Source organism: Pristis pectinata, chromosome 8, assembly GCF_009764475.1.
Source record: "Pristis pectinata isolate sPriPec2 chromosome 8, sPriPec2.1.pri, whole genome shotgun sequence".
Classification (NCBI taxonomy): Eukaryota; Metazoa; Chordata; class Chondrichthyes; order Rhinopristiformes; family Pristidae; genus Pristis; species Pristis pectinata.
The window spans coordinates 95,715,201-95,733,217 of NC_067412.1; the positions used below are offsets into that span (position 1 = coordinate 95,715,201).

The following is an 18,017-nucleotide window of genomic DNA, read 5'->3' on the forward strand; positions in this document are numbered from 1 at the left end:
GAATTGAACCCGGGTCGCTGGCGCTGTAATAGTGTTGCGCTAACCGCTACACTACCGTGCTTGCTTTGGATGATACTTTAGACTGAGTCCCTTTCTTATTCTCTCAATTGGTGTGAAGGTCCATTGGCACTCTGTCAAAGGAGAGCAAAGGAGTTCTCTCTGATGCCTTGGCCAATATTTGTCTCTCCGTCAGGATCAATTATTTTGCCTGTGAGTACCATTTCAACTCCCCTTCTGATTCCCCCACCAACCTGTCTGCCCTCAGCCTTCTCCACTGCCCAACACAAACAACACCTCATATTCCACCTGGGCAATCTACAACCCATTGGTATGAATATTGAATTTTCCAATTTCAGGTAACTCTTTCTTTCTGTGTTCTCTCTCTCCTTCTGATCCATCTCCGGTCCTCCCATTTTGTTCCCTTTCCAATATTCCCCTCCCTCCATCTCCCATTTTCATCCCCCTCCCCCTCCTGGTTCCATTCCCCTACTACCCACATACTTCACCCACCGGATCCTCTCCCCCATCTGGTTCCATCGGCCCTTCATCTCTCATCTAATGGTTTCCATGATCACCTTTCTTACTTTTCAGATTCCAGCACTGGTAACCTTTGTGTTCCCACTTATCACCCTCCAGTAGCTGCCTCCACCTTCATCTCCCCTCTCGCCCCACGTGACTCCACCCCTCCTCAGTCTACCTATCACCTACTGGCCCCTATCTCACCCCTCCCTCTCTCCTCTTTATACCGGCCATCTCCCTGATGCAGGGGTTCGACCCAAGATGTCGACAATTCCTTTCCCCCACAGATACTGCTCGATCTGCTGAGTTCCTCCAATAGATTCTTTTTTTGTTTCAGATTCCAGCATCTGCAGTCTTTTGTGTCTTTTGTAGTTGCTTGTGAGAGCTTGGCGAGGAACAATTTTGGCTGCTATGTGATAAAAGTAACTTTAAAAAAAGTCAGGATGCCCTGAGGTGGTGTGAGCTACTATGTAAGTGCAAGTTCTCTCCTTCACCTTAACTTAGCCAATGGGAATGTCACAAAACAAGCCCACCACAGGCCCATTTGGGGTTCCTTTTCTCCTCCCATTAGCCTGCCTTCTGTGGGCAAGAGAAGATAGTTGGGGTCCTGCTGGACAGATTGAGTTTTATAGTCTTCTTCCTTCTTTCCACATCACTTAAATCTAGTTCCCAAGCCTTCATCCAGACAGTGGGAGTGGATCCGAGAAAAGAGCAGGAAAGGCCTAGACCAATGGAAATAAAAGACTTGAAGCAACCTTAGTTGTATCCTGTTCCCACCTCCTAAACATATAATACTTGAGCACACTTCAGTTTCTGGGGCACCAAGCAGTCCAGACAACTCAAACAGACAATATTAAGAAAAATGGTTTTATTGTAGTTTGTTATTATTCAACACACTGGTAATATAATTAAGCCCTCTTTGAGAGAAGCAACCATACCAGTTCATACAATTATTATTTATACCGAGACATTACATTTAAAAAGAACAAAAAATACCAATAACAGTTTAATGTTTGTACATTTAGTATTAATGTTTCCAAATGAACACACAAGTGACAAAAATGCATTAACTGTGCAACGCAGCTGAAATACAAAGCGAAACAGGCAGATAATATTTCATATTTAAGCCAAAGAAATCAACCTCCCACAGCTTTACAGAGATTAATCAATAGCTTAACATAATTACATTTTAGCTCTCTGTACAAAAAATTCATAACTTACCAAAAAATTATTATTTTTTTACAAGGATAGATAAGAGCATGCCTGTCAAACAAAGTCTACTTGTGATGTTGGGGTTGAACATGTTTCCCTTAATCTTTACAGTGGATGTGTTCTTCCCCTCGACCTACACCTGCTCACCACATCCATCCCTCCTTCAATCAATGGCATGATGGCAGAAACCCAATGGAAGGCTCCAACCAATTTGCAATGGAAGGCAAACAGATAGGCAGTGAGACATTTTCTGAGAGACATGGTGGTGCAGAGGGAGAGAGAGAGGGAGAATCGGGCGCGTTGAGAGATGTCTTTGAAAACATTTCTTTGAACAGGCAGTGGATTTGTCAACATTTGGCAGTAACAAATCAGTAGGTGTGCGTATTTTTTTCCAAGAATGGAGTTTTGATTAGGAAAATAAAAACTTGGAAAGAGTAGGGTGGTATTTACAATGTCTTGAGTAGGTGCTTGATGTGAAGAGACTGCACCCATGCAGAAGAGGAATAATTTAACAATGGCATGACTAATAGACTCAGTAATTCACACACTTGTCAAACATAATCAAAATCTGACAAAACATGGCTTACTGTCAAAAATTATCTGCTTAGCCAACATACTGCTTCATTTCTCTAATAAATAAGTTTCCAAATTGGAGTTTTATTATATAAAACATCTTTAGTCTGGTTTAAAAATGTAAGAATAAGTCATGACTCAATGTACCTCAAACATCAACATGAATGGAAATGGTTTTTATTCCTATAAGATTGACTTGTGCCATATTTTGTTTTAAATAATCGCCTGCAATGTGGGAATAATAATGATGACCATTGCCCTTGACTCTGATGCAAAGCCTGTAATGGGACAAAATCTCTGAAGAACTTGCGCACATTTGGCTAAGAAATTCTACATTCCATGGGACAAAGTTTTCTCAACAAGCTTTAGAAAGCATTTTTGTTTCTGTTTATAGTGAATTGTAATTCTCATCATTGGTGGCAGTGAATGCATGAGGTGTTGGTGGGAATCTCATGGAGACATTCTCGGAGTTCTCAGTACCCAATTATCTCCTGCTCTGAGCCAGACCGAACTGTAACATCCTCAGTATTGAGGCTCTATTTACACTCAACCGGTTTTCAAGAGTGAGGCATCTTGCCCCCACAACCCAACATTTGAGTGCTGGAAACAGGCACTTTGCTCCAAACTGCTCAGAGATTTCCAGAAGATTCGAAAGAAAGCTTGAAGGATGACCTTCCTTAAAAAAATGAAAGACCCTCACTGACTTGTAGGAACCCCTTGCTCCTGACCAATCAAAATGAAGGCACCAAGAACCTCTAGTCCCTTCATCAGAAGCATGTAGAAGCCTAGTAGGAGTGCTCCACCAATTACCTACCTGCCTGCCCCAACCAGTCTAACTTGCCCCTCCTGTGGCAGAGTTGGTGGATACCACATGAGCCTCAGCAGCCACCTCTGATCCCACAGAACCACAAGTCATTCAGAAGCAAGTTATCCTTGAACTTGACGGACTGCCTAAGAAGGAAATGACTACACTAGCGTTTACTCTGCAACAGACACTTACAATAGGCTTGGCTTTTTATTGGAAAAGCTCTTTCAAACTGCGCTGCAGACAGAGGTGAAAATCAGATTACCTTTTTTTATTGAAAAAATTACCCTATTGCTTCCTTACTGGAAAGCATTTCCCTTTTGGGCTGTCATTAAATATCTAAACTATAATTGTCATGCTAAGTATAATTACCCTGTGCTTTATTCATTTTCACTTCCTCTGTAATCCATCCAAAGAGAATGCATTTTGCGTTTACTCTTTAATGTACAATTCTGGCAACTGCAAATTATTGCAGGTTGATCACAATATTAGGCACCTGTTGCTTCTGATGTTCCTATTAGTCAAATTTGTATGATATAGTTATCCAATTTATGATACTTTGAAAAAATAAGATGCTATTTTTAATATAAATAAATCCACAAATTTTAATCTCTCTTTTAGAAGATTATTTTTGAACTCTAATTTATGCTTGTGGGTCCTTTATTTTGGTTTTAAAACTCAAAACCAATGTAAAGCAAAAGGTGATCAACATAAATCAGGCCCATTGTAGCCACATTCACAATACAAAGCATGACCTGCAACTTTTCTCTGACCAAGATGTCTAATCATATCTTCCAAATATAATGGCAGCTGTAACAATGTCAAGCAACTTTAATCTTGCTCTTATTTCTTAGAAACGGGAAAGATTAAACATCTCACCAGTGAAAGAGAAACCAAGTGTATTCTTTATTTTCACTTGGGTGCCTGGGAAGATTTTTAACGGCATGTTCACCCTGCACCAATTCACAACCCACCAGTGGCTCAACTGTAAAATTCTTATAGTTTTGTTCAAAATCCATCCGTTACCTAGCACCCATTCACCAATGTACCTTTTTCCAACTCTCTGATGGTCATGCATTCATTTATTCTTGCCCCTTGCATTTCCTCAAGTTTAATCACTCCACCAGTGGCAATGTTGCCTTCAGTAACTGGGCTCCGCTACTCAAATTGACCCCCTCATTGCCTCCACTTATCTTCCTTTAAACCTCTCCTAGAAACCCAGCCCAGGTTATGATCACCTGTTCTAATAACTCCTTATGTGTTTTGGTGTCAGCCTATGTCTGCTGTGGAGAGCCTCGGGTGATTTACTTCTGTAAAAGCACTATATAAATGCAAATTGCTTTGATTACTCTGCTGTGCAACAATTCCGGAATGACTATCTTGGGTGATGAACAGATCCACAATTAGCTCTCTGGGGAATTTTTTTCACAGGGACTTTCAAGGCAGAATTACTCTCCCAAAGCAATGTTGGCACATAGAAATTTGTATTTATTATTATATCCATACACGATAAACATGGAATTAAAATCTATGAATTTACTTCTGTGCACGTATTTTGTTGGATTGATTACAGTGGTGATTTTATATAAGCTTTCAATGCGGTTAAGCACCTTGCATCTATATAATGCCATTAATATTGCAGAACATCGCCAGGGAATTCAATGCCTTGGACCAGATCCAAACAACATTTGATGGGACATTAAGAGCAAGGATGAGCTTTTTATCAAGGCAGTAAGTTTTAAGGAGGTTTTTTGAAAGTCAGAATGGATTAAAAAAATTGTGGTAGAGAGTGTGGCAGGTCAATGTTACTGAATGCTTTGTCCCCAGTTGAATATAGAAAGGGTAAAACTAAAGGTAGATTTATTTGGTTATTGAGATAGGGGTGTTTCAGGCAAGGACAGCGTTCACTGCCCATTCTTATTGCCCTGGAAAAGATGGGGACGAGCTGCCTTCTGGAACTGCTGCACTCTCTCCACTGAAGGTGCTCCACGGTGCTCTTGGGTGGGTGTGAGGGATGGTATTGCAGTGATGGGGAGAAGCCAAACACTGGAGAGGAAAGTAAGCAGTGTGGACGTTGGATTGGATGTGGTGTTTGGGGTGGGGCTCAGGATCTGAAAGAATACTGAATTTCGGCACTGTCTCACTAGGTTTCATTGTGGAAGGCAAGAGTGGTAGTGCTTCTGCATCTGTGGGCAGGACCTACACCAATGTCTATATCTCCCACATAGGTCAAAGATATGTACGTCACAGTGCAAGCATTGGCGGTATGAGGAAGAAATGGTTCCTAATTCAGATTCTGACCTTATATGGATCTCCCAATGCGGTTATCCACTTCTGATCATTGCTCCTTCAGTTCGTGGCATATGTGAATTATTTCAGGGAGTCAAACTGTACTTCATGTAGCCCCCTCATGAAGAAGCAGATTACCTTCATCACATACAAATGTTAACTGGCTTTGCTTTGACAGATTGTTGAAATACATTGAAGCCGGTTTGTGTGATGAATTTAAAAGAAGGTTGGATAGAAGGTGTACAAGAGGGAAGCAAAGGGATTGTGAAGATATATCACCTGTGGGCACAACCTACATCTCCCACACTGTGCATTGGCCAACAGGTGTATGTTGCGCTGCAAGTACTGGCGGTATGATCACACTGTGGCTGGACTTTCAGTCTGGATACCAAGGCTAATAACTTAATGACACAAGCGCAAATCCCACTGCAGCAGGTACAACAAGTAACTCGGGAGTGAAATTCGGCACAGCTTTGTGGGCCGAAGGGCCTGAATTGTGCTGTAGGTTTTCCATGTTTCTAAATGGAATATTAGTCTTTATTGTAAAGGAGATGGAATATGATAGCAGGGTCATCTTGCTGTAACTGCACAAGGCCTTGATGAAACAACAACGGCAGAACACCGCACAGTTTCAGTCTCCTCACTTCGGCAGGGATACATTTGTGCTTGAAGCGGTTCAAATAAGATTCACTTGATCAACTCTGTCTTATGTGGAGAGATTATGCATGGCTGATACTGACTGGAGGTGAGAAGGATGATCTCATGGAAATGTAAGATTCTGAGGGGGACTGACATGATGGATGCTGTTTTTCCTTCTGTGGGGATCTAGAGGGCATGGTTTCAGAGTACGGGGTAGCCCATTTAAGATGGAGAACTTCTTCCCTCAGAGGGTCATGACTCTTTGGGATGCTCTAGCAGGTGGAGTCATTGAAGATGCTGAAGGAGGTGCAACTTTGAGACCAAAGGGGAGATAAGGGTGAAGAGGAGCAGACAGGAAAGTGGAGATGAGGCCAAGATCAGACTGGCCCTGATCTTACTGGCTGACAGAGCAGTGGCTGAATGACCTTCCCACCCACCCACTCTTATTTTTAACATTCAGCAAGAGGGTTTAAATTCATTTAATTATGTAACAATGTGAATTTTATTTTTTTTTAAATCCAGTATCAGAAAAGGTAGCTATCAGTACTTGCACTGTAATATTTGTATCTTAATGGCTACCATATTGAAGTAAAAACCCATCTGGTTCACTCATGTCCTTTAATGAAAGAAATCTCCTTCTTTTACCTAACATGGACCAGATGCAACTTCAAACCCAACAGTTGCCTTTTAAATGAAAGAGTTCATTCTGCCTCTCAAATGGCCAGTGTTGTCCTCGTCTCTTGAATTAATATGGTAAGACGAGGCTTCTAAAGCTATCCACTCTGTCTAGTTGGACACATGAAATGGTGTGGCCTCTTTTGCATTGGGATTTCTTGGATGATATCCTTGGACTGGAGTTCAAGACAGCGCAGAAGTTACAGCTAAGCATGACTGTTCACTAGTCAAAGGCCAAGCACTAAGTGTGGAGGTCCACGTATTTAATTATCAGATTATGGGCATCACTGGGAAAAGCAGCACTAATTATCTATCCTTACTTGCTTTTGAGGAAGTGGCGATGAGCCACTGAATTGCTTCTGGTGAAGGTGCTTCCCTGGTACTGCTGAGCAGGTAGTTTCAGGATTCAGACCCAGTGACAATGAAGGAATGGTGGTCCATTTCTGAACCAGGATGGGGTATGACTTGGAGGGAAAGCTGGATGTGGTTGTGTTCCCATGCCTTTGCTGCTTTGTGTTTCACAGTAGGAGAGGCTGAGGGTTTGGGAAGTACAGTCAAAGTAACTCTGCTAACCCTGGAGTGGTCACTGTACATGGTGGACAGTGCATTGGGAGAGAAGGGGGAGACTGCTTAGGATGGTGGATGGGGGGGAGGGGTTGTTAATAATGTGACTCACTAATTTCATCCCATTCATCTTGTGATAGATTGTGAGGTGACCACGGTTTCTGTGGATTGCTTGATTGCCTTTGGGAAAATGGGGGAGTATGCAAGTAAGACTTTCTCCTTTGTAATTTGGTACCAGGAGGTCTCGTTCTGTGGATGCATTGTCAAATAGATAGTGATGGCGGATATGGCAGTCTTTTCTCTTTTCAATAAAGGTAATACTAACACAGTAACAAATATTTTTGGGCCCTTATTTTAAAAGGTCAATCACCAAAGTCCTCATTTTCTCTTCCTTTATCTAGCCCCCTGCAACTATGTTCTATTAAGACAGACAGGGACAATATATATCTGTACTCAGTCCCACCCTTGTCAGTTGAGAGAGTATATGAAGCGGTCCATAGAACCCATTATTTCATTGGGTCTTGCATCACACATGGCATCCATTTGCTCTATTATGCCCTTGCTGGCTCTTGGAAAGACCTATCCTGCTCTCCCCTGTAACCTGCAAGTCTTTTCTTTTTAATTATACATCCTCCTCACTGAATTTTGTTAATCTAATTGCTAAATCTCTTCCATAAAGTTCATGGAGAAGAAGTCTACAATTAACATTAGGAGGCAGCCAACTCTTTACACTGTACCCACTTAATATATTTAGGTTTTGACCCTGACCTGGTATCAATTCACTTATGCCATTTGGTTCCTCACCCACAGGCCCCTTCCCAGTACACTCATGTACAAAACAAAATGTACGTAATTCACCTCGTTCAGGTGCAAAATTTGGAAATAAAAGTGAACAACTGATTGGACAGTGGGTGGAAATTCCAAGGAGCTCTGCAAGCAGTTCAAAGGTATTCAAATTTTGTGACTTACCCATGTGTGCAGCCACCCACTCCACTGTTTCTGTGCCCATGAACTCTATCTCCTATTGGATATGGCTGTGCTTTCAAAAGTTAATAAGGCACAGACAGCTTTGCGTATCCTAATCTTTTCCATCTCTGCATTTGTCAGATATGCATCCTATTAAAATACCCAACGTGAGTTCTTCTTTAAGATTTTGTTGCATTGCATTTATCCTTTGAAGCTCAACCATTATCGACATATGATGGACATTGCATTCATGATAATTGTACCTTTTACCAGAGACAGGCTGAGGAATGCTTTAAGGACAACTAAATGGCACTTAATTGATAAGAACTGATATTGCATGTAATGCTTCCACCAAAAACCACCCATAATCATCTCTATCTGGCTACATATAAACCTCAGTTGAGATCATCATCAAGTGAACAGGATCTCTTGTGCTGCTTGCTTCAGTTATTTTAGGTTGAGATGCATTTTGATATAATTTGACATTGAGGATCCTTGGTAGATTTGAGTAGTCAGTGAACGTTGCAGATCTTGATCCTGGACAGGTGCCATGAGATATCTGCATATGAGCACTCAGCACTCCTTTCTGAAATTCCACCCTCAGCTATTTATGGGGAGGTGCCAACTCATGTATCTGACACAGGTTAACGCCATGTCCCACTAAAATGAAACAGTGAGGAATTTCACTGAAGCACGTTAAGTACTCGTGCAAAGATAACTTCAGGCGTTTGTTTTTTTTTAATCCTTTCATCCATCTCGGAGAAATCTTAGTTCTTCAAACCTTCCGTTCTCCAAAAATGTTCAAATAGCAAATTATCACAGTTGGAGGCCGTTTTCTGTTCCATATTTTGGTGTGGGTTAAGATGTTGCATAATGTAATTTAAAAAAAATCAGAAGAATATGAAAGAGAGGAGCTAAGATCTCCAGGTACAGAAAATAGAAGCCAAATATTTCCGATGATATTATCATAGCAGTTGGAAGGGTTAAAAACCACCTTCGAAAATATACACAGCCCAAGTTTTGGACTCTTCCTTATAAATGGCAAGGCCAGGAGCGTGGAATTTTTCCTTCACACATCACCTAGGTGTTAGGAATTCTATCCGAATAAATATTCTCAAAAAAAAAGTGCTTGTGATCACCAATCTCTAAGGCATACCTGACAACATGGAAGATGGTGAATTCCTACTCTGCAGAAAGCAAGTAGAGAGGACTTCAGTTTAATGCACGGTTTTCCATTTCTACTTGAGTGTGTTTTCCTTCAGAAAAGGGTATAAAGAGTCAGATGACTTGCCTGTGTAAGGGTCAGACTCTGTTCTGATCTCAGGGGTCAGTCTGAACTTCAGCATTCTGTAACGGCCCAGCATGTTCCCCACTTGGTCTGAGTTACAAGAAAGTGCAACAATGAATTGTTTCGGTGTAATTCTTGTTGGGGGTTTCCATTAGTAACTCAGCCTAGTCGCTTCCTTCATATTTTATCAGACACTTTTTTTTCCCATTTTAAACATGTTTTGCCTTGTATTAGCCTTCAGGCAGTGTACAACATGGTGAAACACCCGTTGTCATTTCAAAGACGAGCAAAGTCGATGAACTCAGGTGAAAGCACAAAAACATATGATGTTGGTGCTTTGCTCCGCCACTCCTCGCTCCCAGCCGGACTTCCCCTCCCCGAAATACTGGCTTCAGGTCGTCTGGTGGCTGCAGGCAGAGGGAGCATCACTCAATCGCATAACGCCGCCGTGAGTCTGAAGCGCAGCAGGAGATGTATTGCCGGTGGCTCAATCCAGAGCCTGGGACTGGCAGGGAATCCGCCAGTCGTGATCCTGGCAGAGGTAGAGATGGAAATGCAAACTAAATGAAAAAACAAGCAGCACGCAGCACAGTCACTACAATAAATGAGCTTCGACCCTCAACCAATGGAGTCCCTGCCGGGTATAGCGAACCAGGGTGGTCATAGTGCTGTGTTGTGTTAATGATCCCATCAGTGTGTCCAGCTCGTGAAAGAATTCTGCAGTGAAGAAAAAAAGAGAAGGAAAAATAGGACTTCAACATGCAAAAAAATCTCCTACAAGATGCTGTTAAGCAGCATTTTTGCAATATTATATTAAATTGTCATATTGTTATATTCCACCTTCATTGCCTCATAAACTACTCTATTTTAAGATCCTAATACAGGCTATTTGCATCCTGTTGATTCTCTTTGATGGCACACTTTATGACTAATTTGCAATTTATCTGCATCTAATGAAATACATTTGGTTGATATTATCCCTTGTTAATTCTCAATGCAAAAAAACATGAAGTGGATATTTTTCCATCTTAACCACAGGGCAAGCAAACATCACTCAGCTGTAATATGCCTTGATGTAAAACCTCTTAACCTTAAACTTTTAATTAAACATCACAAACAAGCGCTGAAGTGCTTTACATGATTGGGCATAATTTGTCTGGAATATTTTTTTATTGCAGTTTAATATCCCATTTCACTGGCTGGCCTGGGACTCCGATGTGCCCAGAAATAGAATTTATTTGACTTCTTGGAAGTACATGTGACTGGGAGGGTTATCAGGCACACAATCAGTTCGACACAAACAGGGAGGATTATGTTGGTTTAAATCTATAATACTTCAAGAAAGATACCTTGCAGCTTTTGGAAAATAGAGGACAGCAGCCCGGTTTCATTAGTGCCTGGAAATTCATCAGCACTCTCCCTCTGAAATTCATGCCGATGGAGAGGCAGCTCAGTGACGCAGTTGGGTAGAGCCACTGCCTCAGAGCTCCAGTGACAAGGGTCAATCCTGATGTCCAGTGCTGCCTGTGTGAAGTTTGCATTATCTGGGAGCTCTCACATCCCACATATGTGCAGATTGGTAGGTTAATCGGCCACTGTAAATTGCCTCAAGTGTGAAGTTGAGGGGGGTTTGTTAGGGATTGGTATTGGTATTGGTATTGGTTTAATATTGTCACTTGTACTGAGGTACAGTGAAAAACGTGTCTTGCATACCGATCGTACAGGTCAATTCATTACACAGTGCAGTTACATTGAGTTAGTACAGAGTGCATTGAGGTAGTACAGGTAAAAACAATAATGGTACAGAGTAAAGTGTCACAGCTACAGAGAAAGTGCAGTGCAATAAGGTGCAAGGTCACATCAAGGTAGATTGTGAGGTCAGAGTCTATCTCATAGTATAAGGGAACCATTCAATAGTCTTATCACAGTGGGATAGAAGCTGTCCTTAAGCCTGGTGGTATGTGCCCTCAGGCTCCTGTATCTAGTGTATGATGCTTGATAGGACTGTGTAGCCTCTGTAGGGTGAAGTACATGTTTCTGTGTTGTGTGACTCTTCGAAACAAATGGAACTTAATTTCAGACACACAGTGCAATGTGTTGACACTGCTATATAATGTGTTTCGTGTTATTTCTCAGGGATGAAGTTCGAGGCATGCATATTTAATTTTTGTTAAAGTAGGGAAAAGAACAGTGTTTAATCAAGCTTCATTTGGCCTGGAGGACCCACAAGTTCCCAAGCTGCATTCAGGCACTTGCTTCAAGTGGGATCACAGGACTTGGATTTGGAGAACACTGTGGGGATCTCCCTTACTCTTGCTTGGATTCTTAATGGGCCTTGTATAATTTGGGCACAACATTCAAATGGTGCTGTAGCAATGTGACATCCCTCAAGTCTGCTACAAGAGGTTAAGAGCAGCTACCATTGGGCAGGAGGTACAGAAGCCTGAAGTCCCACACCACCAGGTTCAGGAACAGCTACTTCCCTTCAACCATTCGGTTCTTGAAGCAACCTGCACAACCCTAATCACTACCTACTATGACCAATTTGCACTACAATAGATTTTCTTTCTTTTTTGTTCTAATTGTGTTCCTTCTTGTATAATTTTTGTATAATTTATGTCTTTTCGTGTGAATGTTGTGTTGCTAATGCTATGTGCCTGTGATGCTGTTGCAAATAAGTTTTACATTGCACCTGTGCATACAATAAACTCGACTTTGACCTTCAACTTTTGAAGAGGACACCTTTTTGGCCCTTCATATTTCCTAAGCAGGAAGCAAGCTGTTCGGCACCTCGAGCTTGTGTAGAACGGCACAGTAGCACAACTAGCAGAGCCACTGCCTCACAGCGCCAGAGAGCCTGGTTCTGAACCTTGGGTGCTGTCTGCGTGGAGTTTGTACGTTCAGCCTGGGATTCCTCCAAGTGCTCCAGTTTCCTCCCACATCCCAACGATGTGTGGGTTGGTGGGTTAATATCCCCCTCTAAATTGCCCCTGGTGTGTAGGTGAGGGGTAGAATCTGCAGGGAGTTGTCGGGAATGTGGGGAGAATAAAATGGGATTAATGAAGGAATAGTGTAAATGGCTGATTGATGGTCAGTGTGGACTCGGTGCGGTTTCTGAGCTGCATCCTTTTACAACTCTATGAGAAGGAGGAAGCCATTCAGACATCTGTTGAACAAGGAAAATTGACCAGTCGGCTCCAAAGGCCGGTAATGGGAGGGAACCCAAGCTCCTGAGCCTGTTGCACCAGATCAGGAGGCCACTCTCAAACCTGCTGCACAGAAACAAGAGGAACCCATTCAGCCCATTGAACCTGTTCCACAAGGATAGGAGAAAGCCATTCAGCCTCTCAAGTCAATTGATAAGAAAAGGCCTCTCAATTCATCAAGCCTGCTTCACAAGACCCGTAGGAAGCCAATCACTCTCCAGTGCATGCTTGCCATTAACTCAATCACAGCAGATCCATAACTCAACTCTGCTTCCTGCCTCTTCTCCTTATCCCTTCTTAACCTCACCTAACATAAATCTACCAGTCTTGATCTTGAAAGCTCTAACAATCCTGCCAAGTACGGCCTTGTGGAACGTAGAGCTCCTGCTTTCTGACTGCATGGTGATAAGGTGCCAGCGGAACCTGCTGCCGAATGGTTTAACTCTTAGATGGGAAAGGAATCTCTTTCCATACTAATGTGCATTTGCTGTTCGCCGTTTCCAGAACTTAGTTTTACTGAAGCCATGATATTGGATGATTGGCCCTGGTGACTGAGGACGATCCCTACACATGAAATGCTTCATTTTGTATCTATTCTGTCAAATCTATTCAACATTTTCTGTCCCGCTGTGATAAGACTATTGAACAATTCCCTAGTACAATAAGATGGACTCTTGACCTCACAATCTACCTCATTATGACCTTGCAATTTATTATTTATCTGCACTGCACTTGCTCTGAAGCTGTGACACTTTACTCTGTATTCTGTTAATTGGTATTGGTTTATTATTGTCACTTGTACTGAGGTACAGTGAAAAACTTGTCTTGCACACTGTTTGTACAGATCAATTCATTACACAGTGCATTGAGGTAGTACAGGGTAAAAACAATAACAGAATGCAGAGCAAAGTGTCACAGCTACAGAGAAAGTGCAGTGCAAGTAGACAATAAGGTGCAAGGTCATAACAAGACAGATTGTGAGGTCAAGAGTCCATCTGATCGTAAAAGGGAACCATTCAATAGTCATAACAGCGAGAAAGAAGCTGTCCTTGAGCCTGGTGGTATGTGCCCTCAGGCTCCTGTATCTTCTGCCTTGTACTACCTCAATGCACTGTTGTAATGAATTGATCTGTACGGATGGTATGCAAGACAAATTTTTCACTGCACCTTGGTACATGTGGCAATAATAAACCAATTCCAATTCTAAGTCCATTTTAAATCTCTTCCTGATTCATGCAACTGGGTCTCATACTCCAACTTTCAAGCCCTGATTCTACTTTAGTGAGGCTGGGCTGCTCTACTTCCAAGATGGAGATATCCCTCCTAAGATGGGGTAGTGTCCACTGCACCATACTCCACAATATCAACAGACAGGATGCACTGCTTCAACAGCACTGACCTTTGTTCTCTCTGGCCAACTTGTCAGCAGTGTCCCAGTGCTCGTAACTCCTGAGGATGTTGTTGGTGATGTTGACGTGGCTGGCAGCCATGTGGTGGATCCGTTGTGGTATGCTGATGGTTGCTGAGGGTGAGGATCCAGTAGTACTTGTGCTGCTCCCGTGAGACCCAACGGAGCTGACTGGAGATGGACTGGGTGACAATGGGGAGGCTGTTCCTGTGGTTCTACATGAACAAAAATAGAAAACAGATCGTAAGCTGCAACCACCAACCGTGAGAAGCCAAGAAGTCTTAAAAACTACAAGCAATGTCTTACTGCATGCAGTGGTACTCTAAGCACTGCCTCGGGAAAGCAGGCAGCATAATCAATGACCCCTCCCACCCTGGGGATTCTCTCTTCTCCCCTCTTCCATCGGACAGAAGATACAAAAGCTTGAAAATGTGCACCACCAGGCTCAAGGACAGCTTCTATCCCGCAGTCATAAGACTCTTCATTGGACCTTTTGTACGATAAGATGGACTCTTGACCTGTCGTGGCCCCTGCAACTTATTGTCTGCCTGCACTGCACATTCTCTGTAGCTGTGACACTATAATCTGCATTCTGTTATTGCTTTTCCTTTGTACTATCTCAATGCACTGATGTGATGAAACAATCTGTATGGATGGCATGCAAAACAAAGTTTTTCACTGTACCTCGGTACATGTGACAATAATAAACCAATAAACTAATAAGTCTTAATCAGAATGAGATAATTGGGCCATTCCTCTATTAGCTGTGCCTGACTGGAATTGCTATCTCTCAAGTAAATTGTAACTCTTGAAAATGAAAACTCTGACAAAGGGCGTCCAACCTGAAATGTTGACTCTGTTTCTCTTCCCACAGATGCAGCCTGACCTGATGAGTATTTCCAGCATTTTCGATTTTTATTTAAGATTTCCGGCATCTGCACATTTTAGTTTTTAATCTACTTGTTGAATTCACTGCCACTTCTCTTCCAGGAACGCCAGTTCTGATGAAGGTCTTCCCACCTGAAACATTAACTTTGTTTCTCTTCACACAGATGCGTCCTGACCTGCTGAGTGTTTCCAGCATTTTCTGTTTCTAAATTGTAACTCTCCTCCACTTACTGCGTTTTGCTGGATAAATAGTTCTGCTTTTATTGGGAGAAGTTGCTGAGGTTTTGATAATAAGTTCCGTTTGCAGTTGTTGCTCAAGAATATTTAAGCAGATCTAGAGAATCAATAGATCTATTAAATAGATTTAGTAAAAATAGACTGTTTATTAAAAATAGAGTTTTGTTCTAATTGTGCTTTTTCTTGTCAAAATTGTGTATGATTTATGTTTAATTAATGTTTTTCTTGTGAATGCTGCTGCAAGTAAGTTTTTCATTGCATCTGTGCATACATGTGCATATGACAATAAACTTGACTTTGACTCTGCTTGCTGCAATGGCACAGAGAGAAGTCATGCTTGGTCATATGGACTAACGAAATGATAGAAATGTATACATGGATTGAATTTCTCTTCTGCTTTTCAGAAGTGGAGTTCAAAGTGTAAGTTGTGCTACAGCACATATACACCAGGGGTAATTTTCCATTCCACTGGATTTGAGTGGACTGTTTATTGTGAGTTCTTCTGCCTCTGATTTACTGGCTGGTAATACTGCTGGATATGCTGGTGATATTCCAGCAACTAACTCCAAAGTTTGATGGTCCAACTGGGACAGTCCCACCATCTGTCGGATCCGAGGAAAATCACCACCCACAGTCCTGTGCTGGAGAGCAGGAACAAATTATCTGGTCAAGGTGACGAGCAACAGAAGCAAAGGCACCGTGGGAAAACACGTTCAGGTGCTGTGAATGGTCAGCACTTGCCATGCATTGCCAGACAGGATAGGTTCAACAGTGGCCTTTGAATAGGAATTAGGTCAGTAATTGCAAGAAAAAATGCACGGCTACAGGGAAAGGGTAGAGGAACAGGAGATGTTGTATTGGTCTTGCAGATAGCTGGCATCTTCTCAAAGGGCTGAATCGTCTGTTTCTCTACTGCTCTATATTCTGGAGTAGTCAAAGTCACATCGAGTTTATTGTCATTTGCACAAGTACACGTATGCACAGGTGCAATGAAAAACTTGCAGCGGTATCACAGGCACATGGCAGCATATAAGCAGCATTCACAAGAAAAACACAAATTAAACATAAATTATACACAATTTTTACAAGAACACAAAAAAAACACAAAGTCCATTTTCGTGCAAAGTGATCAAAGTGGTCATAGTGTTGCTAAACTGTAGTAATTTGGGTTGTTCAAGAACAGATGGTTGAAGGGAAGTAGCTGTTCCTAAATTGGTGGTGTGGGACTTCAGGCTTCTGTACCTCCTGCCCAATGGTAGCCGCGAGAAGATGGCATGGCCCGGATGGTGGGGATCTTTGATGATAGATGTTGCCTTCTTGAGGCAGCGCCTCCTGTAGATACTACCGATGGTGGGGAGGGATGTGCCCGTGATGTATTGGGCAGAGTCCACTACTCTCTGCAGCTTCTTACATTGTGCACATTTGAATTGCCGTACCAGACCGTGATGCAACAAGTAAGGATACTTTCAACCATACATCTGCCAAAGTTTGTTAGACTGTTCGGTGACAAGCTAAACCTCCTGTAGGGCTTGAATCCATGATCTAATTCCACAGTGAGATGGAGAGATGAATTAGATGAAGCACTATCACTGCATAAACTAATACTTGGGTTAATTTATAGGTTGCATGCTCTGTAGATTGCGAGTCTGACACTAGATCTACTGAAGCTTCAGAGACACATCTTGAGAGATGCCTGATTCAAGTCCTTCTCTAGAAGCTGGAGCTCAGATTCCAGACCAACACCACAGTGCAGGACTGAGGGAGTGCTAAGCTGCTGAGGGACCATGTTTTGGAAGAGAGATTAAACCGAGGCCTTGGCTGCTCTTTCAAGTGTATGTATAAGATAATGTGGAGACCACTTTGAACACCAGCAGGGGAGTTCAATATTAATGGTTCAACCATCTGTCTGTAAGGAGTTTGTACGTTCTCCCCATGTGTCTGCGTGGATTTCCTCCGGGTGCTCCGGTTTCCTCCCACATTCCAAAGACATACGGGTTAGGAAGTTGTGGGCATGCTATGTTGGCACCGGAAGCGTGGCGACACTTGCGGGCTGCCCCCAGAACACTCCATGCAAAAGATGTATTTCACTGTGCGTTTCGATGTACATGTGACTAATAAAGACATCTTATCTTATGTCACTCAGAAAAGGATGATAATTCCCTCCTGTCTGAGGGAGCTTACTGTGCATAAATTGGACACCTTGGTTTCCACATTATAATTATAACTACTCTTAAAAAAAGGTACTTTATTGTCTATAAAGCACTTTGGAGAATCCTGTACTCATGAAAGAGGCTACAGAAATAGTCTTTCCTCTATAATGTGTCCCATGAAACACAGCATATGTTTCCCTGTCATTAACAGCACAGGCAAACAAATTCGTCCAAAGAAAAATTTGCTTGGTGAAGCAGTTCTGAGCATGAGCAGGTGTTGTGATGTCACTGATGTTGATCAGCTGACCTTGTAAGTCACAGGGTCAAAGCCAGGATACAGGGCTTGGAGAAAGCTTAAGAACTGGCTCAGATCCAGCTTGTTTATCCCCCTGTAAACTCTTAATGTAATTAAGAGACAAGCAGCAATATAGGAGGAAACAGATGTTGCTGAACTTGCAGGCAGCCCTTGCGTTCATTATGATGGTGGGCTGCTTTCATGATCAATACATTAAACAGTTTGCAGGCACTCAAGGGGAGCTTGATTAACACCGTGATGCATGATTTTATTGCACAAATCAATCAGAGTTCTGTTATTTTA

The 18,017-nt window shown here is 42.3% G+C and overlaps 1 protein-coding gene across 2 annotated transcripts in view; it reads right to left on the bottom strand.

The window, feature by feature from the left end:
- Positions 1–1,401: 1,401 nt before the first annotated feature.
- aff2 (AF4/FMR2 family, member 2) overlaps positions 1,402–18,017 on the bottom strand; it is a 568,957-nt gene continuing 552,341 nt past the window's right edge. For both annotated transcript variants that reach the window (XM_052021245.1, XM_052021246.1), the window contains exons 20-21: positions 14,136–14,359; positions 1,402–10,247 (exon numbers count right to left, since the gene is read on the bottom strand). In XM_052021245.1, the coding sequence (XP_051877205.1) occupies positions 10,126–10,247; positions 14,136–14,359 (346 nt within the window). In that variant the 3' untranslated portion in view covers positions 1,402–10,125. The remainder of the gene's footprint in view (positions 10,248–14,135; positions 14,360–18,017) is intronic.